At 49.1% G+C, this 20,921-nt stretch overlaps 1 protein-coding gene across 2 annotated transcripts in view; it reads left to right on the top strand.

Annotated features, from left to right (window-relative positions):
* fnip1 (folliculin interacting protein 1) overlaps nt 1-20,921 on the top strand; it is a 116,399-nt gene that overhangs the window by 74,950 nt on the left and 20,528 nt on the right. For both annotated transcript variants that reach the window (XM_084320200.1, XM_084320199.1), the window contains 3 exons: nt 638-773; nt 1,369-1,570; nt 3,941-4,026. In XM_084320200.1, coding sequence (XP_084176326.1) covers nt 638-773; nt 1,369-1,570; nt 3,941-4,026 — 424 coding nt within the window. The remainder of the gene's footprint in view (nt 1-637; nt 774-1,368; nt 1,571-3,940; nt 4,027-20,921) is intronic.

The raw sequence follows: 20,921 nt of genomic DNA, 5'->3' as shown, positions 1-20,921 counted from the left end.
ACCCCACACTTTCTCCCTCTCTTTCTCCATTTCTTCTCTCTCTATCTCTCTCTCTCTCTCCCCTCACCCCTTTCTCTCCTTCTGTTCTCTCTTCTTACACCCCATCTCTCCGTTCCCTTGCTCTCTTAACATCTGTGGCCAACTCCCTTTCTCTCATCTTCATCTCTTCCATCTTCCTCCTCTCTCCTTCTATTCCTCTCTCCTTCTATTCCTCCTCTCTCTTTTTCTATTCCTCTCTCCTTGACCTCTCTTTCTCTCCCTCTCACATTTTCTCTTCTGTTCGTTCCCTTTCTCCCTATTTCATACCATCCACTTTCCAATCACCTGTCTCTTCTCCTCACTCTCCCTTCATCTTTCCAACCGTCTCCTCTACACCTCCACTCATTTCTCCTTCACTCCTCCTTCCACACCTTTCCATCTATCCCCTTCATCCCACACCTGCTCTCTATCTCTCTATATATCCCTGTCTCTCTCTCTCTCTCTCTCTCTCTCTCCACCGCTACCCCCCCTCTCTCTCTCTACCTCTACCTCTCTCTGTCTGTCTGTCTGTCTGTCTGTCTGTCTCTCTCTCTCTCTCTCCACCGCTACCCCCCCTCTCTCTCTCTCTCTCTACCTCTCTCTCTCTCTCCCTCCACAGCGTCTCTCAGCAGTCTGTTGATCACTCCGTTCCCGTCTCCCGGCTCGTCTCTGAGCAGCAGTTGTGCCTCCAGCTACCAGCGCCGCTGGCTCCGCAGCCAGACCACCAGCCTGGAGAACGGGGTCTTCCCTCGATGGTGACACACAGACACACACACACACACACAGACACACACACACACAGACAGACAGACAGACAGACAGACAGACAGACAGACAGACAGACAGACAGACAGACAGACAGACAGACAGACAGGGCTCTGACTAGACAGACTACAAACACAGTAAAGTGTAAACACAGCAATTGTCCACATAGAAGACCGTCATCTCCTTGACACTTCCCCCCCAAATTGACTCGTTGACTCTTCTACAAAATAAAAAATGTCCCCTAAAGTTCTCTCGTGACGCAATCGAATTGCATTGACTTGATACGGTTGACGGAACATTTCATGACCAGTCCTATTCCCGTTGCTACATATACCTGTTTTTTCCTCTATACATACTAATATACATAGACCTGTTTTTCCCCTCTATAATAAGTAAGTGAAGTAAAGTTACTTATTTATATATATACATATATTAACATCACAAAAACAACATCTTTCAATCACCTCAGACAGTGTAATCTGACCTCCTCTTCTCACATTTTAATCTCTACTCTTCTACTATTTGATCAAACAAATTTGATTCATGTCTTTGCTGAGTTCCATTCTTCTCTCTCCCTCTCTGTAGGTCAGTGGAAGAGAGCTTCAACATGTCTGACGAGAGTGGGGGTCCCAATCTGGGTGTGGCCAGGAAGAAGAAGATAGCCATCGGGGTGATCTTCCTGCTGTCCCCCGACCCCGAGGAGAACAGCCGCTTCCAGGACTTCTTCTTCTCTCACTTCCCCCTCTTCGAGAGCCACATGAACAAACTCAAGAGTGCCATCGAGCAGGTGAGCTTGAAGTGTGTGTGTGTGTGTGTGTGTCTGTCCGTCCGTGGGTCCTTAAAACGTCTTACTATTCACTTTTAGAATCCACTTTTACTAATTAAAGGGTTCAAAATTAACACCAAATGCATCTTTGGAGAAATCAATATGGACTTGACTGCATTTATATAGAGCTTTTATCCAAAGTGCTTTTACAACTTATGCCTCACATTCACACAGCAATGGTGGAGCGACCATGCAAGGTGCCAACCTGCTCATTGGGAGCAGTTAAGTGTTTGAATGGAGTTAAGAGTTGAGTTAAATCCACCAGCAGAGAACCACCATAGTAATAGACCTGGGGGCTAAATTACTATTGGCATAGAAATTGGCATTGTACCTTGATATAGTCTCAACATGGCCAGCCCAACCACAGAAGCCACAGTCTTACAGGTAGCATGATACACTATTGTGAAAGGTAGGCCTACGGGAGTCCTTGGCAGGGAAGCCAAGGGGTTATTTTCAGACTCTTTCTATCATTTCGGGCTGTAGAATATTGTAGTGATTAACATCATGGACAAAGGACAAATATATTTGTTCACCTTTTTAATATTTGGACAAATGTCCCTTAATTTTATTAAACAGTTATTGTCATTTTGCCTTATTGATCATTTTGAACTGACAATATGCGAGTATATATACTATATACGCCTATAGATGGTCTTCACTGGAATTGTGTTGCTAGGGGAATGGACCAAGTTTATTAACTGTCGGTTATTGATATTAGCAAACACAGGAACATGAAATAAACGTGGGTCCATTTAGAATGTCTATGTTGTCGAGTTGAAACTTGAAACCATCTATATTTTCACATGTATTTACTTATTTTTTTATTGCGACAACAAATGTAATCGAGGCATTAAAAGGTGTAAAGTTTGATTTGCTCATACCTGTAGATGCCATGTGAGTCAATAGGAGCTTGACCTTTAGGCCAGAGTCCTTGGTCCAGTGCCCTGGTTCAGGTCAGGTTGAATGGTTTGTATTCCTCGCATTCCTGCCGGTTCAGTTTACCGGTGTCCGTTTCCGGCAGTGTTTTAACCTCTTAACCTGTTAAGCCCTAGCCCTATTTTCTGGAAATTCACCTAAAATACATTTGCCAAGTATATTTGCATGTTCTTGGTATCTAGGACATCTATGGATCTCAGGGAATGTATTCCCAGTATCAGAAATATTGTGTCTGTTACTAGGCTTGAGTAAATTGGGATGAAACAAAGGAGAATATAAATTGTGATTTTTTCTTTGCATCTTTGATGGTGAATAACACCATGCAAAAAATTACCTCCTCAGCACCTCCTTGAGATCACATGTACAAAAAATCTAAGCAAATTAATAAAGGGCAGATGATTAAACAGGAGATTTTGTAGAGACGGTACTGAATTCTACCATCCGGACACATGCCATTTGAAATATGATTATAGAATATCAGGCCTATAAATTACCTTATTATGGCCAAGTCGCACATCTATGGATCGGGCCAAATCTCCCCTTTCCAAAGTCAGAGTTCAATCTGGATTTAGTATCACCAGGCGTGATTCACAAACCGTGAATGAAATCTACTGTAAGTACAGTAACTTTTTTATAATTGAAATCTCCGCCATTTTTCATCGGATTGCTACGCCTTTCTTTGCTAGACGTTCACAGAAAGGTAGAGAAACTAACTGCATTCTGTTTTTTTATGGCAATAACGTTCAGGTTTGTGGGGTATGATCCTGAAAAATAAGATAAATTAAATCTAGAAGTCAGATGATTAGGGGCTGGCATGAGCTAGGAAGTGTAGTTTTCTTTTTATTCGAAAGCCCATCGAAAGCCCTGGGTCTCCTCTCCTCATAGGACTACAAACAAAATGGCGGCGCCATTTCCTCGCATCAATACTCTCCTTTTTTCGACTAGATTTCTATAACTAATATTTCACTAATAACACTTAAAACCATTGGTAAACAAACGTAGTACTGAAAATATACACTTTGACTGCTGTTTTGACAGGGTTAGGGTCTTTTCTTTACTCTTGGCTACATAATTTTTTTTTAAACGCAGCATTAATTCATACATTCTGTAGAGATGGATTTATGGCGTGATGTCATTGTCGGTCCGGTACCGGACCGCTCAGGCTTAAGAGGTTAAGGCCGCTGGAGGATTTCCCTGCCTTTCTCCCTCCATTTTCGTCATCCCTCCTTCCTTCCTTCCATTCACTTGTCCTCTCATTCTCTCCTCACCCACGGCTCCGCCCCCTTTCTCCTCTTCCTCCCCAACGTATCTGTTTGTGTGTAGCTGTCGGATGCAATTCCCTTGTCTAAAAATGTTCCGTTATGTGCGTGCGCGCGCGTGTGTGTTGTTCTCCAGGCTATGAAGATGAGCCGGCGGTCTGCTGATGCCAGTCAGAGGGCCCTGGCCTACAACCGCATGGTGGAGGGACTCAACGAGTTCAGGTGAGGCCACGGCTCTTTGCTTTACTCGCGTACCCGTGATGCACACTGCCGCCGCCGCCGCCCCAAACTCGACGTTCCCTCTGCAACAGGGGGTTCCCCCCCCCCCGCAGACACGCCGTTCGTTTTAATTGGAACCATAGCCCTGCTGACCTTTCAGAGTTATTGAATTCTTGGTGGCTTTAATTGACTCTTGTGTAATTAACATCGCATCAGCGGCACGGTGGTGTACATTTACATTTACATTTAGTCATTTAGCTGACGCTTTTATCCAAAGCGACTTACAAGTTCTGTACGACAAGCCATCAGGAAGAGCACAACTCTATCAGCTGAGTAACAATGTTCATCAAAGTGTTGAGTGCTACAGTGTAGGTTAGTTTATTAGGACAAGTGCATGACAGTATGGTTAGTTAGGGTTAGATTTTTTTTTTTTTTTTTTTTTTTTAATTCAGATAATGGTTGAAGAAGTGAGTCTTTAGTCGACGGCGAAAGATTGGACGTGTTTCGGCTGTCCTAACTGGGGTGGGTAGTTCATTCCACCATTGTGGGGCAAGGACTGAGAATAGGCGACTTCTCTTTGATGACCCTCCCGGAGCTTGGATAGGAGTAGGTCTGAGGCGGCCAGAAGATGCAGAGCGTAGGGGTCTTGAGGGTGTGTAGTTAGAGACCATTGACCGGAGGTAGGCGGGAGCAGTTCCCTTTGCCGCACGGTATGCTAGGTCAAGGGCCTTGAAGCGGATTCGTGCAGCAATGGGGAGCCAGTGCAGGTCCCTAAGAAGTGGGGTGACATGGGCCGACTTCGGTAGGTTTGAGATCAGGCGGGCCGCTGCGTTCTGAATGAGTTGAAGAGGCTTAGTGGCAGTGGCCGGGAGGCCAGCGAGCAGTGCGTTGCAGTAGTCGAGGCGGGAGATGACTGTTGATTGGACGAGGAGTTGGGTGGCTTCTTTTGTCAGGAAGGGGCGTATCCTTCTGACGTTGCTCAGGAGGAATCGGCAGGTTCTGGTTGTCGCTGCGATGTGAGCAGAGAAGTTCAACTGGTCGTCGAGGACAACACCAAGGTTCTTGGCGGTCGGGGACGCGGTCACAGCTGCATTCTCGACTGTGATGGAAAGGTCGGTCAGGGGGGAGGATTTGGCCGGCAGGTGGAGCAATTCTGTTTTGCTTAGGTTCAGTTTGAGGTGGTTGGTCGTCATCCAGGCGGAGATGTCGGACAGACAGGCCGAGATCCGCTCAGAGACGTGGATATCTGAGGGAGGGAAGGAGAGGAAGAGTTGAGTATCGTCGGCATAACAGTGGTAGGAGAAGCCATGAGACGTGATAATGTTACCCAGTGATTTAGTGTAGAGGGAGAAGAGAAGGGGTCCTAAAACCGAGCCCTGGGGGACACCCGTCCGCAGGGGGCGGGTGGCCGACAGGGTCCCTCTCCATGACACTTGGTAGGAGCGGTCATTGAGGTATGATGACAACCATGTCAGCGCAGAGCCAGCCACTCCCATTCCTGCGAGGGCCGCGAGGAGGATCTGGTGGTTGACTGTGTCGAAGGCTGCAGATAGATCTAGGAGAATCAGGACAGAGGAGAGGCCTTTCGCTTTTGCTAAGTGAAGTGCCTCTGTGACCGCAATGAGGGCTGTCTCTGTGGAGTGACCAGTCCTGAAGCCTGACTGATTAGGGTCTAGGAGGTCATTCTGTAAGAGATAAGCAGTAAGTTGGTTGGATACAGCACGTTCAAGTGTTTTAGAAAGGAAGGAGAGAAGAGAGACAGGACGGTAGTTGCCTATGACGGTAGGGTTCAGGGATGGTTTTTTTATGAGGGGCGTGACTCTGGCTTGTTTTAGGGAGGTGGGGACCACCCCCGAGTTGAGTGAGGAGTTGATGGTTGCAGTTAGGAATGGGAGGATGTCTGGTGCTATGGACTGGAGGAGTGGGGAAGGTAGCCGGTCCAGCTGGCATGTAGTCGGACGGTTCGACGTTACCAGTGTCAGGGTCTCGGCTTCTGTAATGGGAGAGAAAGATGACAGAGTGAAGGATGAGGTTCTCGATTCAGCATTTGGAATGGGTGGGGGTTGGGAGAAGGAGCTGCGGATGTTCTCCACTTTTTCCTCAAAGAAGATCGCAAAGTCTTCGGCAGAGAAAGATGAGGGAGGGGGGGGTGGGGGGGGAGTGAGGAGGGAGGACATGGTAGCATGCAGTTTGCGAAGATTCTTGGCAGAGGCCTCGATCCTATGGTGAAAGAAAGAAGCTTTGGCATTAGTAATGGTTTTGGAGAATGTTAACAAGAGGTTGTGATATGTGTCGATGTCAGCAGTGAGGCGTGACTTTCTATACTTCCTTTCAGCTGCTCTCAGGACCTGTCTTTGTTCTCTCACTGGATCTGTCAGCCATGGACTGGGTGGGGAACGGCGGGCAGGTTTCTCAACGAGGGGACAGAGCTTGTCGAAGGAGGTTGCAAGGGCTGAGAGGAGGGTGGAGGTTGCCATCTCTGTGGAGAGAGCAGAGAAGGTGTCACTCAAAGGTAGAGTGGATAGTATGTCAGAGGAGAGGGTGGAGGGGGATAGGGAGGGCAGGTTGCGTCTGAGTGAGACGGTTTGAGTTGGGGTGAAGACCTTTCGGTTAAGCATGAGAGTTAGTGAGAAGGATATGAAGGAATGGTCAGATACATGTAGGGGAGTTACCGTGGTGTTAATGATGCTGGAGTTACGTGAAAATATGAGATCCAAGGAGTTGCCTGCTTTGTGGGTGGGAGGCATGGCAGTGGGAGTCAGGTCAAATGATTGTAGGAGGGAGACTACTATGACTGACTGAGATGAGTCAGGCAGGTTGAAGTCGCCCAATAGAAGGAGAGGGGTACCATCTTCCGGTAAGGAGCTTAGAAGCATGTCCAGCTCATCTGTGAAGTGATCGAGCGGACCTGGAGGGCGGTAGAGTGTAACAATGGTGAGATTGAAAGGATTAGAGACAGATACTGCATGATATTCAAAAGAGGAGAGTGACAGTGCTGGGAGGGGTGTTACGTTTGTAGTCCATGAAGGAGATGTCATGAGGCCAGTGCCTCCACCCCGCCTGGAAGGTCGAGGTGTGTGAGTGAAGTTATAGTTTGTAGATAATGCTGCAGGTGTTGATGAGTTATTGGGGGTTATCCAGGTCTCAGTTAGAGCCAGGAGCTGCAGATTTTGACTATGGGCGTAGGCAGTAATGAAGTCAGCTTTCTTGACTGCTGATTGACAATTCCATAGGCCTCCCTGTACTGTGACAGGTGTATTAGTGGCTGTAGGAGGGTAGGATAGATTAGCCGGGTTGCTAGCAAACTGCCGTGGGTGGGTTGAGTCTGTTCTGGGGGAGCAGATTGTGGATATGAGACACATTGTGGTGTCAAGAGTGGCAGGGAGGAAGTAGAGAAATAGCAGAGTGGGAGGGAAAGGGAGATTTTTCAGGGTGGAGTGTAAGATAGGATTATGACGTACTTAGCACTGGGTGGATCCCTGGATCCCTCTGCAGAGAACTCCAGGAAAACTTCTCTTTGTCCCTCTTCGTTTCTCGACGCTTCGCTGACGCTAAGCCAGCAGGCCTTTAAATCCCTATCACTAATTAGTGCTTTCTAACACCTGGCCCTTAATGGGTCACTTAAGGAAACAAAATGGCCGCTTTAAACACGCCCCTTAATCAAGTCAGCTGGTCAAGTCACCAATCAAGTCTCAGTTTAAAGATATTACTAAATGACTTAAAATGTCTTACCCTGATGCAGTGTAAGTCTCTCAGTGAATGAGCTGTCCTTCCACAACAGAATGTAGTACAGAGTGATTCCAGGAGAGGCTGAGGTTCTGCTTTTAAGCAGTGACAGGGCTCTGAGATCACACTCAGTACACAAGTGCTGTCTTTAAGCAGGAAGCAGCTTTTAATGGGGCACTTAAGGAAACAAAATGGCCGCTTTAAACACGCCCCTTAATCAAGTCAGCTGGTCAAGTCAGCAATCAAGTCTCAGTTTAAAGATATTACTAAATGACTTAAAATGTCTTACCCTGATGCAGTGTAAGTCTCTCAGTGAATGAGCTGTCCTTCCACAACAGAATGTAGTACAGAGTGGTGTAGTGGTTAACACTGTCGCCTCACAGCAAGAAGGTCCAGGGTTCGATTCCCGCTTGGGGACCAGGTTTCCATGATGCCAGTTACCCAGGTGGGGTATCTCCCAGGCCTTTCTGTGTGGAGTTTGCATGTTCTCCCCGTGCTCGCAAGGGTTTCCCCCCCGATAAGATAAACCCAATGGAAAAACATGCACAACAATAGATCGCTAACGCTGTGGCGTCCTTGACGAAGACGGACAGGAGCACTTGGATTGGTCCCCTGGCGCGGCTCACGTTGACGCCTGTCTGCTCCCGGCTGCCCTTGGGGGGGAAGGACGACGGGATGGGTTAATCGCAGATACGAATTGCATGCATGCATCGCATGTGTGCCGATTGATGACCTCTGAGCAGGTCCTAAATTATTAATTATTAAATTATTATAATCAGGTGGCCGAGATGTCCGACCGATACTGTTCTTGGTGTTAACGGAGAGGGCCGTTTGTGGCGTCTCTAGACGGTGAAAAGGCACAGGGGTTACTTCATGAAGCGGGATCACGCAGATGACCAGATGTCTTTTCAAAATCATTGAGGAACCTCTGATATTTCTTCCACAATTAACAACAATCGATATATATATATATATGAGTCACATTCTGAAACCTAGTAATCAAGTTTCATTTTAGAAGATTCAAACCCAAAACATCAAGATAAGCTAGCAAATGTGGCACTGTATCTGAGTAGTTTTAAGAGGGCGAGTACATGAGCACTGTATCAGTATCGGGACATCCCTGGTAAAAATGTACTTGGCAATAAAAAGAGTTTCCTTTTACCTTCCTCAGACTGACGATCACTGCCAGGTTTCTTGAGCCAAAATGGTCGCTGCCGTTCACTGTGTGTTTCCGTAGGACACTGAACTCGCCAACATCTCATTCACCTCAACAACCGTGTTCTGAGTCCAAGATCACACTCTTGTCACCGTGTGGTCTTCTACCAAGGCCCACTACAAATGCACCAAGAGTTGAGCTTAACTCTCCTGTTTGCTTTGGGTCACAGCCTCTTCCTGTTTGCTTTGGGTCACAGCCTCTTCCTGTTTGCTTTGGGTCACAGCCTCTTCCTGTTTGCTTTGGGTCACAGCCTCTTCCTGTTTGTTTTGGGTCACAGACTCTTCCTGTTTGCTTTGGGTCACAGCCTCTTCCTGTTTGCTTTGGGTCACAGCCTCTTCCTGTTTGCTTTGGGTCACAGCCTCTTCCTGTTTGCTTTGGGTCACAGCCTCTTCCTGTTTGCTTTGGGTCACAGCCTCTTCCTGTTTGCTTTGGGTCACAGCCTCTTCCTGTTTGCTTTGGGTCACAGACTCTTCCTGTTTGCTTTGGGTCACATCCTCTTCCTGTTTGCTTTGGGTCACAGCCTCTTCCTGTTTGCTTTGGGTCACAGCCTCTTCCTGTTTGCTTTGGGTCACAGCCTCTTCCTGTTTGCTTTGGGTCACAGCCTCTTCCTGTTTGCTTTGGGTCAGTATGACCTCCTGAAATGAGTTTCAACGTTAAGTAATTACAGGAAAATGTTGCATTAGCGCTACAAGACGTCAGACTTGAGATACACAATTTGAATGTTGTCAAAGAACACAGCTTACCTTCTCCAGACTCAGACAAGAAGATGGATACCAATTCCCTCTCTGTGCGTTCAGTAGAAAGCTATCCAGCTGCTAGTCCTGCTTAGCACAATGAATGCAAGCAGATATGGACCAGCTAGCCTAGCCTGTTGGCCAAAAACACCTCTCCCTGAGTTTTAAGCTAGGCTAGTGGTCTGTATCTGCTTCCATTCATTTGTGCTAAGCTAGGCTAGCTTTTTACTGAACTCAGAGAGGAAATGGGTATCTAAAGACAATTCCCATAATGTTGGCCTGTTCCTTTAGGTTGTAGCCTTGTTGTTGTTTTGTAGTTAAATGTTTGGTCTGATGCTACAAAAATAACGACCTCCATGAGCTTCGGATCTATGTGACAGTTGAGATCAAGAAAGGGGGGTGGGGCTTGGGATAGGTCAATTAGGCGTTCTATAGGCATCCTCTCCTGTAAGCCGATGTGGTGTATTGAGGTGACAGAGCAGTCAATGATTAATGAACTCTTGCCCACACACACACACTTCGGCGACTGGCATGACATACGCCGCCTGTGACCTTCCTAACACCCGCTGTCACACGCTTACGTATCGTTCACATCACCTGAGCCAAAATAAGCTCAGTGGCGACACGCACAGAAAGCAGAGAGAGGTAGAGAGAGTCATGTATAAGGGGAGAGAGGGGAGGAGTGGGAACACATCGTTCCCTACCTGTCTGTCCATGCCACAGATGGTTCCATGGCTGCAGACTCCCATGTGTGTCTGTGTGCCTGTTTGTGTGTGTGTATGTGTGTGTGTGTGTATGTATCTGTGTGCGTGTGTGTGTGTGTCGGGGGAGGTAGCAGCTAGGGGTGGGACGATATATCTGCCGCCGATATAATATCGTCTGCTAATATTGACTGCTCTGTTTTTTTACACATCGGTATCGGTCCGATATAAAAAGAAATGTACATGTTTTGGCCTTAAATAGTTTCAAAATATCAGTAATTTCTGAAAATAAGTTACAAAAGTTTAAAAAAATTAAGAGAAAAATGCGTTTTGGAAAATAGCTCTTTATTTGATTATCATAAAAAAGTGTTTTCTATACAGAGATATCGACATCGGTAAATATCGGTATCGGCCAGAACAGCAATATTAATATCGGTTATCGGTATCGGCCACAATTTTCACATCGGTGCATCACTAATATCTATCTATTATCAATGATCCAATAGGATCGATGCAACGTAAAAAGATCGATTCATATTGCGGTACTCTTATTTTGAAAGGGGGGGGGCGGCGGCATTCTCCCTTTCTGTGTGCGTTTGGAAAGACCAGATGAAGTATAGTATATTTATAGTAAATGTACTGAGGATGGACGCGTGAATCCTTTCGGCAACTGGCTTGTCCTTCCACATTCCCGTTTGGTGCTCTGATTGGCCAGGTCATGTGACATGAGCGCCAATCGTGGGATGGCAAGTTTTTGCACGGTTAAGCTTAGGCACTCTTTTGAAGTTGGTTATGGTTAGAGTTTGTCTTAGAGCGTGACGGCAAGTTCTTTCGACGGTTAAGCTTAGGCACTCTTTCGAAGTTGGTTAAGGTTAGAGTTTGTCTTAGAGCATGGCGATAGAACGCCAGGTAGTTTGCAGGCTGTTCGATGCGGAAATGGGCAAACACGCTATTGGGCGCACATGTCACATGACCTGGCCAATCAGAGCGCCAAACGGGAACGCGGAAGGACAAGCCAGTTGCCGAAAGGATACACGCAGGATGCACAGATAATGTTGATATTTAAACATAAAAAATATGATGCATAATAAATGTATTCATGATCATCATGCACCATAAAACAATTGCAGGAACGGTTTGGGAGAGGAAGGGGTTTTAGGTTGCGAGTTGTGAGTTCCAAAAAGATTTACTTAAAGTTTAAAGCTCAATATATCAAAACGTGGCACTTTACAGTGAACAGGAGGTCTATTTGTATTAAAAACAATAGATTAGATAGTTAACAATAGATAAACAAGAGCTCAAAAATAAAAATGTCAAATGATATTTCGGTTGCCCTTTTTGAGTTGATCTAAATGTTACTGATTGTGTTAAATGGGCATATAATATCGTCTCATATCGATCGCAGGCACCTGAATCGAATCGAATCGTATTGTATCGTGGCAGACTCTGTGATATCGGCAAATATCGTATCGTTGTCCAAAGAATCGATATTGTATCGTATCGTGATGAAACTGGTGATTCCCACCCCTAGTAGCAGGCTGCTCGCACCACCCCTGCACACACTCTCCACGTGCGCACCATGCCCGCCCCGGTGCCCCCTCTCAGACGTCCTCCCATCGCCGCAGTCATATGCCTGCTGGCAGCCGGCGACAGCAACCCAAGCCTCCCGCGCAACCCTATCTACCCCAGACACTGGCCGCTAGCACCAGAATAGTAAATAATATGTCCGTGCCAGCGGGAGGAACGCATGATGCAAACGCGAATGCTTTTTAAAGAAAATCTCACCTTCAGACCAGCGGGGCTAAATATATAGAGGGTCAGGCCGGACTCTCGCCGTTAAGGCCGCTTTTGAGATCATGGAACATAACGACGCGAGCGAGAAGGGTAGAAGTGGCTGTTTGACACAGGCGGATCTACATGAGGTCAGCGCTGTGGTTAACGGTGGCTGCAGCACGTCATGTTACAGCAGGGGACCAGGCAGCACGTCATGTTACAGCAGGGGACCAGGGGACCAGGCAGCACGTCATGTTACAGCAGGGGACCAGGGGACCAGGCAGCACGTCATGTTACAGCAGGGGACCAGGCAGCACGTCATGTTACAGCAGGGGACCAGGGGACCAGGCAGCACGTCATGTTACAGCAGGGGACCAGGGGACCAGGCAGCACGTCATGTTACAGCAGGGGACCAGGGGACCAGGCAGAACGTCATGTTACAGCAGGGGACCAGGCAGCACGTCATGTTACAGCAGGGGACCAGGCAGAACGTCATGTTACAGCAGGGGACCAGGCAGCATGTCATGTTACAGCAGGGGACCAGGGGACCAGGCAGCACGTCATGTTACAGCAGGGGACCAGGCAGCACGTCATGTTACAGCAGGGGACCAGGCAGCACGTCATGTTACAGCAGGGGACCAGGCAGCACGTCATGTTACAGCAGGGGACCAGGCAGCATGTCATGTTACAGCAGGGGACCAGGGGACCAGGCAGCATGTCATGTTACAGCAGGGGACCAGGCAGCACGTCATGTTACAGCAGGGGACCAGGCAGCACCTCATGTTACAGCAGGGGACCAGGCAGCACGTCATGTTACAGCAGGGGACCAGGCAGCACGTCATGTTACAGCAGGGGACCAGGCAGCACGTCATGTTACAGCAGGGGACCAGGCAGCACGTCATGTTACAGCAGGGGACCAGGCAGCACGTCATGTTACAGCAGGGGACCAGGCAGCACGTCATGTTACAGCAGGGGACCAGGCAGCACGTCATGTTACAGCAGGGGACCAGGCAGCACGTCATGTTACAGCAGGGGACCAGGCAGCACGTCATGTTACAGCAGGGGACCAGGCAGCACGTCATGTTACAGCAGGGGACCAGGCAGAACGTCATGTTACAGCAGGGGACCAGGCAGCACATCATGTTACAGCAGGGGACCAGGCAGCACGTCATGTTACAGCAGGGGACCAGGCAGCACGTCATGTTACAGCAGGGGACCAGGCAGCATGTCATGTTACAGCAGGGGACCAGGGGACCAGGCAGCACATCATGTTACAGCAGGGGACCAGGCAGCACGTCATGTTACAGCAGGGGACCAGGCAGCACCTCATGTTACAGCAGGGGACCAGGGGACCAGGCAGCACGTCATGTTACAGCAGGGGACCAGGCAGCACCTCATGTTACAGCAGGGGACCAGGCAGCACCTCATGTTACAGCAGGGGACCAGGCAGCACCTCATGTTACAGCAGGGGACCAGGCAGCACCTCATGTTACAGCAGGGGACCAGGCAGCACGTCATGTTACAGCAGGGGACCAGGCAGCACATCATGTTACAGCAGGGGACCAGGCAGCACCTCATGTTACAGCAGGGGACCAGGCAGCACCTCATGTTACAGCAGGGGACCAGGCAGCACCTCATGTTACAGCAGGGGACCAGGCAGCACGTCATGTTACAGCAGGGGACCAGGCAGCACGTCATGTTACACCAGGGGACCAGGGGACCAGGCAGCACGTCATGTTACAGCAGGGGACCAGGCAGCACGTCATGTTACAGCAGGGGACCAGGCAGCACGTCATGTTACAGCAGGGGACCAGGGGACCAGGCAGCACGTCATGTTACAGCAGGGGACCAGGCAGCACGTCATGTTACAGCAGGGGACCGCGTGAATATTAAAGGCAACCAACTTGTGTTCAGCTTTTCTCTGATTGGCCGCGACCCCCCGCCCCCACGCGGCAGGCAAGCGGCAGCCGTCCCACGTCCCAAATGAAATCCAAGGAGCAAGCGGCAGCAGTGGAGGACGCAGGCTGCTGACTGATTATGAAATGCGCGGAGAATAATGTTGAGGTAGATTCACGCGTCACTGTACATCACTTCTGAAGTATAAACAAACTAGGTTATTATGTTTCGCGTTTTTAACGCTGACCGATTATGAAATGCGCGGAGCATAATGTTGAGGCAGATTCACGCGTCACTGTACATCACTTCTGAAGTATAAACAAACTAGGTTATTATGTTTCGCGTTTTTAACGCTGACCGATTATGAAATGCGCGGAGCATAATGTTGAGGCAGATTCACTCGTCACTGTACATCACTTCTGAAGTATAAACAAACTAGCTGACTGAACTAGAAAGCGTAACGTTATTATTTTTCGCGTTTTTAACAACCAACTACCAGATTGATCGTCACTGTACATCACTTCTGAAGTATAAACAAACTATACTGCTGTGACGATTTTGAATATCTTAACATGTATTTACGCCCATACAATTTTTTAGATGAATGATTGTGGATATAATATAGAAAACACATCATTATGATATTGTCAGATGGCGTTGTCAGATGTGTAGAATTCACCTACTTACAATTATGTACCTTACTGTACCTCTGCTTGCGCCTACAGCACAGCAGGTAATGGCGTTAATCAATGAAACATGTAACCTACACCTACTGTACCTTACTGTACCTCTGCTTGCGCCTACAGCACAGCAGGTAATGGCGTTAATCAATGAACCATGTGAATTGCTCTGTGCTGGCACAAAAGCTTGCACGTTGGCGGCAGGGTCCATCGCGAAATAGTTAGTTAGTTAGTTAGTTAGGCAGTTAGTTATGGCGTTAAGTGATGCGGCGATAGCGATATGGCATTAACCAACAACAACGGGCATTAACCAACAACGCAAACACAACGAGGCATTAACCAACGAGCACCTCTCGAGCACCTCTCAGAGCACCTGGGGGAGCCTCATGCGCATGCGTGGCCGCGGTCACTCTCTGCCGCGTCTCTCTCTGTTACTGACAACACACAGTGCGGATAAGGGCGTGTGCTAGGGCGGTCACGTGGCCGTGTGGCCAATCAGAGAAACGCTGAACGAAAAGCTGAACACAAGTTGGTTGCCTTTAATATTCACGCCAGGGGACCAGGCAGCATGTCATGTTACAGCAGGGGACATGGGGACCAGGCAGCATGTCATGTTACAGCAGGGGACATGGGGACCAGGCAGCATGTCATGTTACAGCAGGGGACCAGGCAGCACGTCATGTTACAGCAGGGGACCAGGCAGCACGTCATGTTACAGCAGGGGACCAGGCAGCACGTCATGTTACAGCAGGGGACCAGGCAGCACGTCATGTTACAGCAGGGGACATGGGGACCAGGCAGCACGTCATGTTACAGCAGGGGACCAGGCAGCATGTCATGTTACAGCAGGGGACCAGGCAGCACGTCATGTTACAGCAGGGGACCAGGCAGCACGTCATGTTACAGCAGGGGACCAGGCAGCACCTCATGTTACAGCAGGGGACCAGGCAGCACGTCATGTTACAGCAGGGGACCAGGCAGCACGTCATGTTACAGCAGGGGACCAGGCAGCACGTCATGTTACAGCAGGGGACCAGGCAGCACGTCATGTTACAGCAGGGGACCAGGCAGCACATCATGTTACAGCAGGGGACCAGGCAGCACGTCATGTTACAGCAGGGGACCAGGCAGCACATCATGTTACAGCAGGGGACCAGGCAGCACGTCATGTTACAGCAGGGGACCAGGCAGCACGTCATGTTACAGCAGGGGACCAGGCAGCACGTCATGTTACAGCAGGGGACCAGGCAGCACGTCATGTTACAGCAGGGGACCAGGCAGCACGTCATGTTACAGCAGGGGACCAGGCAGCATGTCATGTTACAGCAGGGGACCAGGGGACCAGGCAGCATGTCATGTTACAGCAGGGGACCAGGCAGCACGTCATGTTACAGCAGGGGACCAGGCAGCACCTCATGTTACAGCAGGGGACCAGGCAGCACGTCATGTTACAGCAGGGGACCAGGCAGCACCTCATGTTACAGCAGGGGACCAGGCAGCACCTCATGTTACAGCAGGGGACCAGGCAGCACCTCATGTTACAGCAGGGGACCAGGGGACCAGGCAGCACGTCATGTTACAGCAGGGGACCAGGCAGCACCTCATGTTACAGCAGGGGACCAGGCAGCACCTCATGTTACAGCAGGGGACCAGGCAGCACCTCATGTTACAGCAGGGGACCAGGCAGCACGTCATGTTACAGCAGGGGACCAGGCAGCACATCATGTTACAGCAGGGGACCAGGCAGCACGTCATGTTACAGCAGGGGACCAGGCAGCACCTCATGTTACAGCAGGGGACCAGGCAGCACGTCATGTTACAGCAGGGGACCAGGCAGCACGTCATGTTACACCAGGGGACCAGGGGACCAGGCAGCACGTCATGTTACAGCAGGGGACCAGGCAGCACGTCATGTTACAGCAGGGGACCAGGCAGCACGTCATGTTACAGCAGGGGACCAGGCAGCACGTCATGTTACAGCAGGGGACCAGGCAGCACGTCATGTTACAGCAGGGGACCAGGGGACCAGGCAGCACGTCATGTTACAGCAGGGGACCAGGCAGCACGTCATGTTACAGCAGGGGACCGCGTGAATATTAAAGGCAACCAACTTGTGTTCAGCTTTTCTCTGATTGGCCGCGACCCCCCCGCCCCCACGCGGCAGGCAAGCGGCAGCCGTCCCACGTCCCAAATGAAATCCAAGGAGCAAGCGGCAGCAGTGGAGGACGCAGGCTGCTGACTGATTATGAAATGCGCGGAGAATAATGTTGAGGTAGATTCACGCGTCACTGTACATCACTTCTGAAGTATAAACAAACTAGGTTATTATGTTTCGCGTTTTTAACGCTGACCGATTATGAAATGCGCGGAGCATAATGTTGAGGCAGATTCACGCGTCACTGTACATCACTTCTGAAGTATAAACAAACTAGGTTATTATGTTTCGCGTTTTTAACGCTGACCGATTATGAAATGCGCGGAGCATAATGTTGAGGCAGATTCACTCGTCACTGTACATCACTTTTGAAGTATAAACAAACTAGCTGACTGAACTAGAAAGCGTAACGTTATTATTTTTCGCGTTTTTAACAACCAACTACCAGATTGATCGTCACTGTACATCACTTCTGAAGTATAAACAAACTATACTGCTGTGACGATTTTGAATATCTTAACATGTATTTACGCCCATACAATTTTTTAGATGAATGATTGTGGATATAATATAGAAAACACATCATTATGATATTGTCAGATGGCGTTGTCAGATGTGTAGAATTCACCTACTTACAATTATGTACCTTACTGTACCTCTGCTTGCGCCTACAGCACAGCAGGTAATGGCGTTAATCAATGAAACATGTAACCTACACCTACTGTACCTTACTGTACCTCTGCTTGCGCCTACAGCACAGCACGTAATGGCGTTAATCAATGAACCATGTGAATTGCTCTGTGCTGGCACAAAAGCTTGCACGTTGGCGGCAGGGTCCATCGCGAAATAGTTAGTTAGTTAGTTAGTTAGGCAGTTAGTTATGGCGTTAAGTGATGCGGCGATAGCGATATGGCATTAACCAACAACAACGGGCATTAACCAACAACGCAAACACAACGAGGCATTAACCAACGAGCACCTCTCGAGCACCTCTCAGAGCACCTGGGGGAGCCTCATGCGCATGCGTGGCCGCGGTCACTCTCTGCCGCGTCTCTCTCTGTTACTGACAACACACAGTGCGGATAAGGGCGTGTGCTAGGGCGGTCACGTGGCCGTGTGGCCAATCAGAGAAACGCTGAACGAAAAGCTGAACACAAGTTGGTTGCCTTTAATATTCACGCCAGGGGACCAGGCAGCATGTCATGTTACAGCAGGGGACATGGGGACCAGGCAGCATGTCATGTTACAGCAGGGGACATGGGGACCAGGCAGCATGTCATGTTACAGCAGGGGACCAGGCAGCACGTCATGTTACAGCAGGGGACCAGGCAGCACGTCATGTTACAGCAGGGGACCAGGCAGCACGTCATGTTACAGCAGGGGACCAGGCAGCACGTCATGTTACAGCAGGGGACCAGGCAGCACGTCATGTTACAGCAGGGGACCAGGCAGCACGTCATGTTACAGCAGGGGACCAGGCAGCACGTCATGTTACAGCAGGGGACCAGGCAGCACGTCATGTTACAGCAGGGGACCAGGCAGCACGTCATGTTACAGCAGGGGACCAGGCAGCACGTCATGTTACAGCAGGGGACCAGGCAGCACGTCATGTTACAGCAGGGGACCAGGCAGCACGTCATGTTACAGCAGGGGACCAGGCAGCACGTCATGTTACAGCAGGGGACCAGGTAGCACGTCATGTTACAGCAGGGGACCAGGCAGCACGTCATGTTACAGCAGGGGACCAGGCAGCACGTCATGTTACAGCAGGGGACCAGGCAGCACGTCATGTTACAGCAGGGGACCAGGCAGCACGTCATGTTACAGCAGGGGACCAGGCAGCACGTCATGTTACAGCAGGGGACCAGGCAGCACGTCATGTTACAGCAGGGGACCAGGCAGCACATCATGTTACAGCAGGGGACCAGGCAGCATGTCATGTTACAGCAGGGGACCAGGCAGCACGCCATGTTACAGCAGGGGACCAGGCAGCACGTCATGTTACAGCAGGGGACCAGGCAGCATGTCATGTTACAGCAGGGGACCAGGCAGCACGTCATGTTACAGCAGGGGACCAGGGGACCAGGCAGCACGTCATGTTACAGCAGGGGACCAGGCAGCACGTCATGTTACAGCAGGGGACCAGGCAGCACGTCATGTTACAGGGGGGGGGGGGGGATTGTACATTGGAGGGGGTTGGATTTGGACATTTACAGGGGCCAGTTTCGAATTTCAGTCTCCCGTAGGTGCTCTTTGAGAGTGGTTTTGAAGGTGGGTAGTGATTCACATTCCTTTACAGCTGTGGGTAGGGCGTTCCACATTGATGTGGCATAATTACGAAACGTGTTTAGTCCCTTGTTTGAGCCGAATCTGGGTTTAACATGATTTGTGGAGCTCCCTCTGGTGTCGTGGTATTCACTGACCTTTGGGAAGTATTTTGACATGTACATGGGTACCTTAGTGGTGTAGTGTATCTTGTAGACCAGGCCCATTGCAAGTTGCTATACTCTGTCGTCTACTCTAAGCCATCCTAGATTGTCAAAGTGGGCAGGGGTGAGGTGGGTTCTAGGTCAAGCAGTAGTCTGACCAGTTTGTTTTGAGATGTTTGTAATTTTGTTTTTAGCGCCTTTGAGGTGCTTTGGTACCATGAGGTGCAAGCATAGTCGTAGTACCCTTGAATGAGTGCTCCTGCCAGAGTCTTCAGGGTATTCTTGTTTACCAGAGAGGAGATCCGGTACAAGAATCTAGTTCTTTGGTTGACTTTTTTTATTACATTAGATGCCATTTTGTCACAGGAAAGATTTGCCTCTAGGATGGAACCCAGGGCCCTCATTTATCAATAATGCGTAGAAAGTGTTCTATTTTTGTTCCTAAGCATGGAATTTAGAATGTCTCTACGCACAGAAAAATCGGGATTTATCAAACGTGCGTACACAGGTTCTACGCACACCTGCAAGTACTCCGTGTTGATAAATGCCACTTGTTCTATGCTCCGCGCTCGTGCACGATTTTAAGTATTTGCATACAGAACCGCCTCTAATTAACCATATATGGTAATGAAACACCCCCATGCAATGTAGAATAATGGACTAAGCGGACTTGAAACTTCACTGAGAGCGAGTCCTCCGTGATCGTTCTCGCTCTCAGTGAAGTTTCAACGGAGGTCATCTATTCTAACCAACAAATTGAAGCTAGAAAGCATTTCGTTGTGACCAACCTTATTTGGAAACATGACACACAAAATAACAGTATTTCGCTTTTTATTTTAAACAATATTTAATCGCGTTTGGACTTTGGAGGTGGGTGTTCTGCCGCTGCGTCGTCGTCGTCCCCCCCCCCCCCCCCCCCCCCCGTGCCAAACAAGCAGGCCAACTGCGCTCTAAAGGGCTCTTGTTTGCGCGTGAGCCCGTTATAATTGCATCGTTGGTCAGACTCATTAACTATGGCTTCAGTGGATAACCCCGATCACCTGCATTTAAGTGATATTTTAATTACAGATACCCCAGTAATAACATTACAATTTAATTCAATACAATGCGTGACTTCCTCCCGGTCACCAGCAACGACATGTATCAGGCAAATGCGCATCGCAACATTGACTGAGTGGAATCCCTTTCTATTCACATAACTGAACTTGTGATTGAGCTTTGACAGCTACATGGGTGGTACAGTAACAGTCCATTGCTCGATCCATCTCCAATATATCACAATGGACCGTGCCGGTGGCCAAAGACCCGAGGGTGGAGAGGACTTGAATGTGCACAGGGATGGCATTTGTGCGTTTTGTTCCACGCTCCAATTTGGGTCCCAAATTGCGGTACAAATCAAGGAGAATGTGTCTCAGGTAGCGGACTCTAGTTAATATTATGTTCTCTCTGCAATTAGACTGCCCCTCATTCATTCATTCATTCATTCATATCTGCTATCTCTGAAAACAGTTCCCCGCGGAGCGCAGTCAGTGCACCCTGTAGTATTCCAATAACGCATATATAAACCATGCTGCATTCATTCGGAAAG

Source organism: Notolepis coatsorum, assembly GCF_963971535.1.
Source record: "Notolepis coatsorum genome assembly, chromosome: 8".
Taxonomy (NCBI): Eukaryota; Metazoa; Chordata; class Actinopteri; order Aulopiformes; family Paralepididae; genus Notolepis; species Notolepis coatsorum.
Note: the sequence above shows the minus strand (reverse complement) of the source record. Positions and strands in the feature narration are given on the sequence as shown.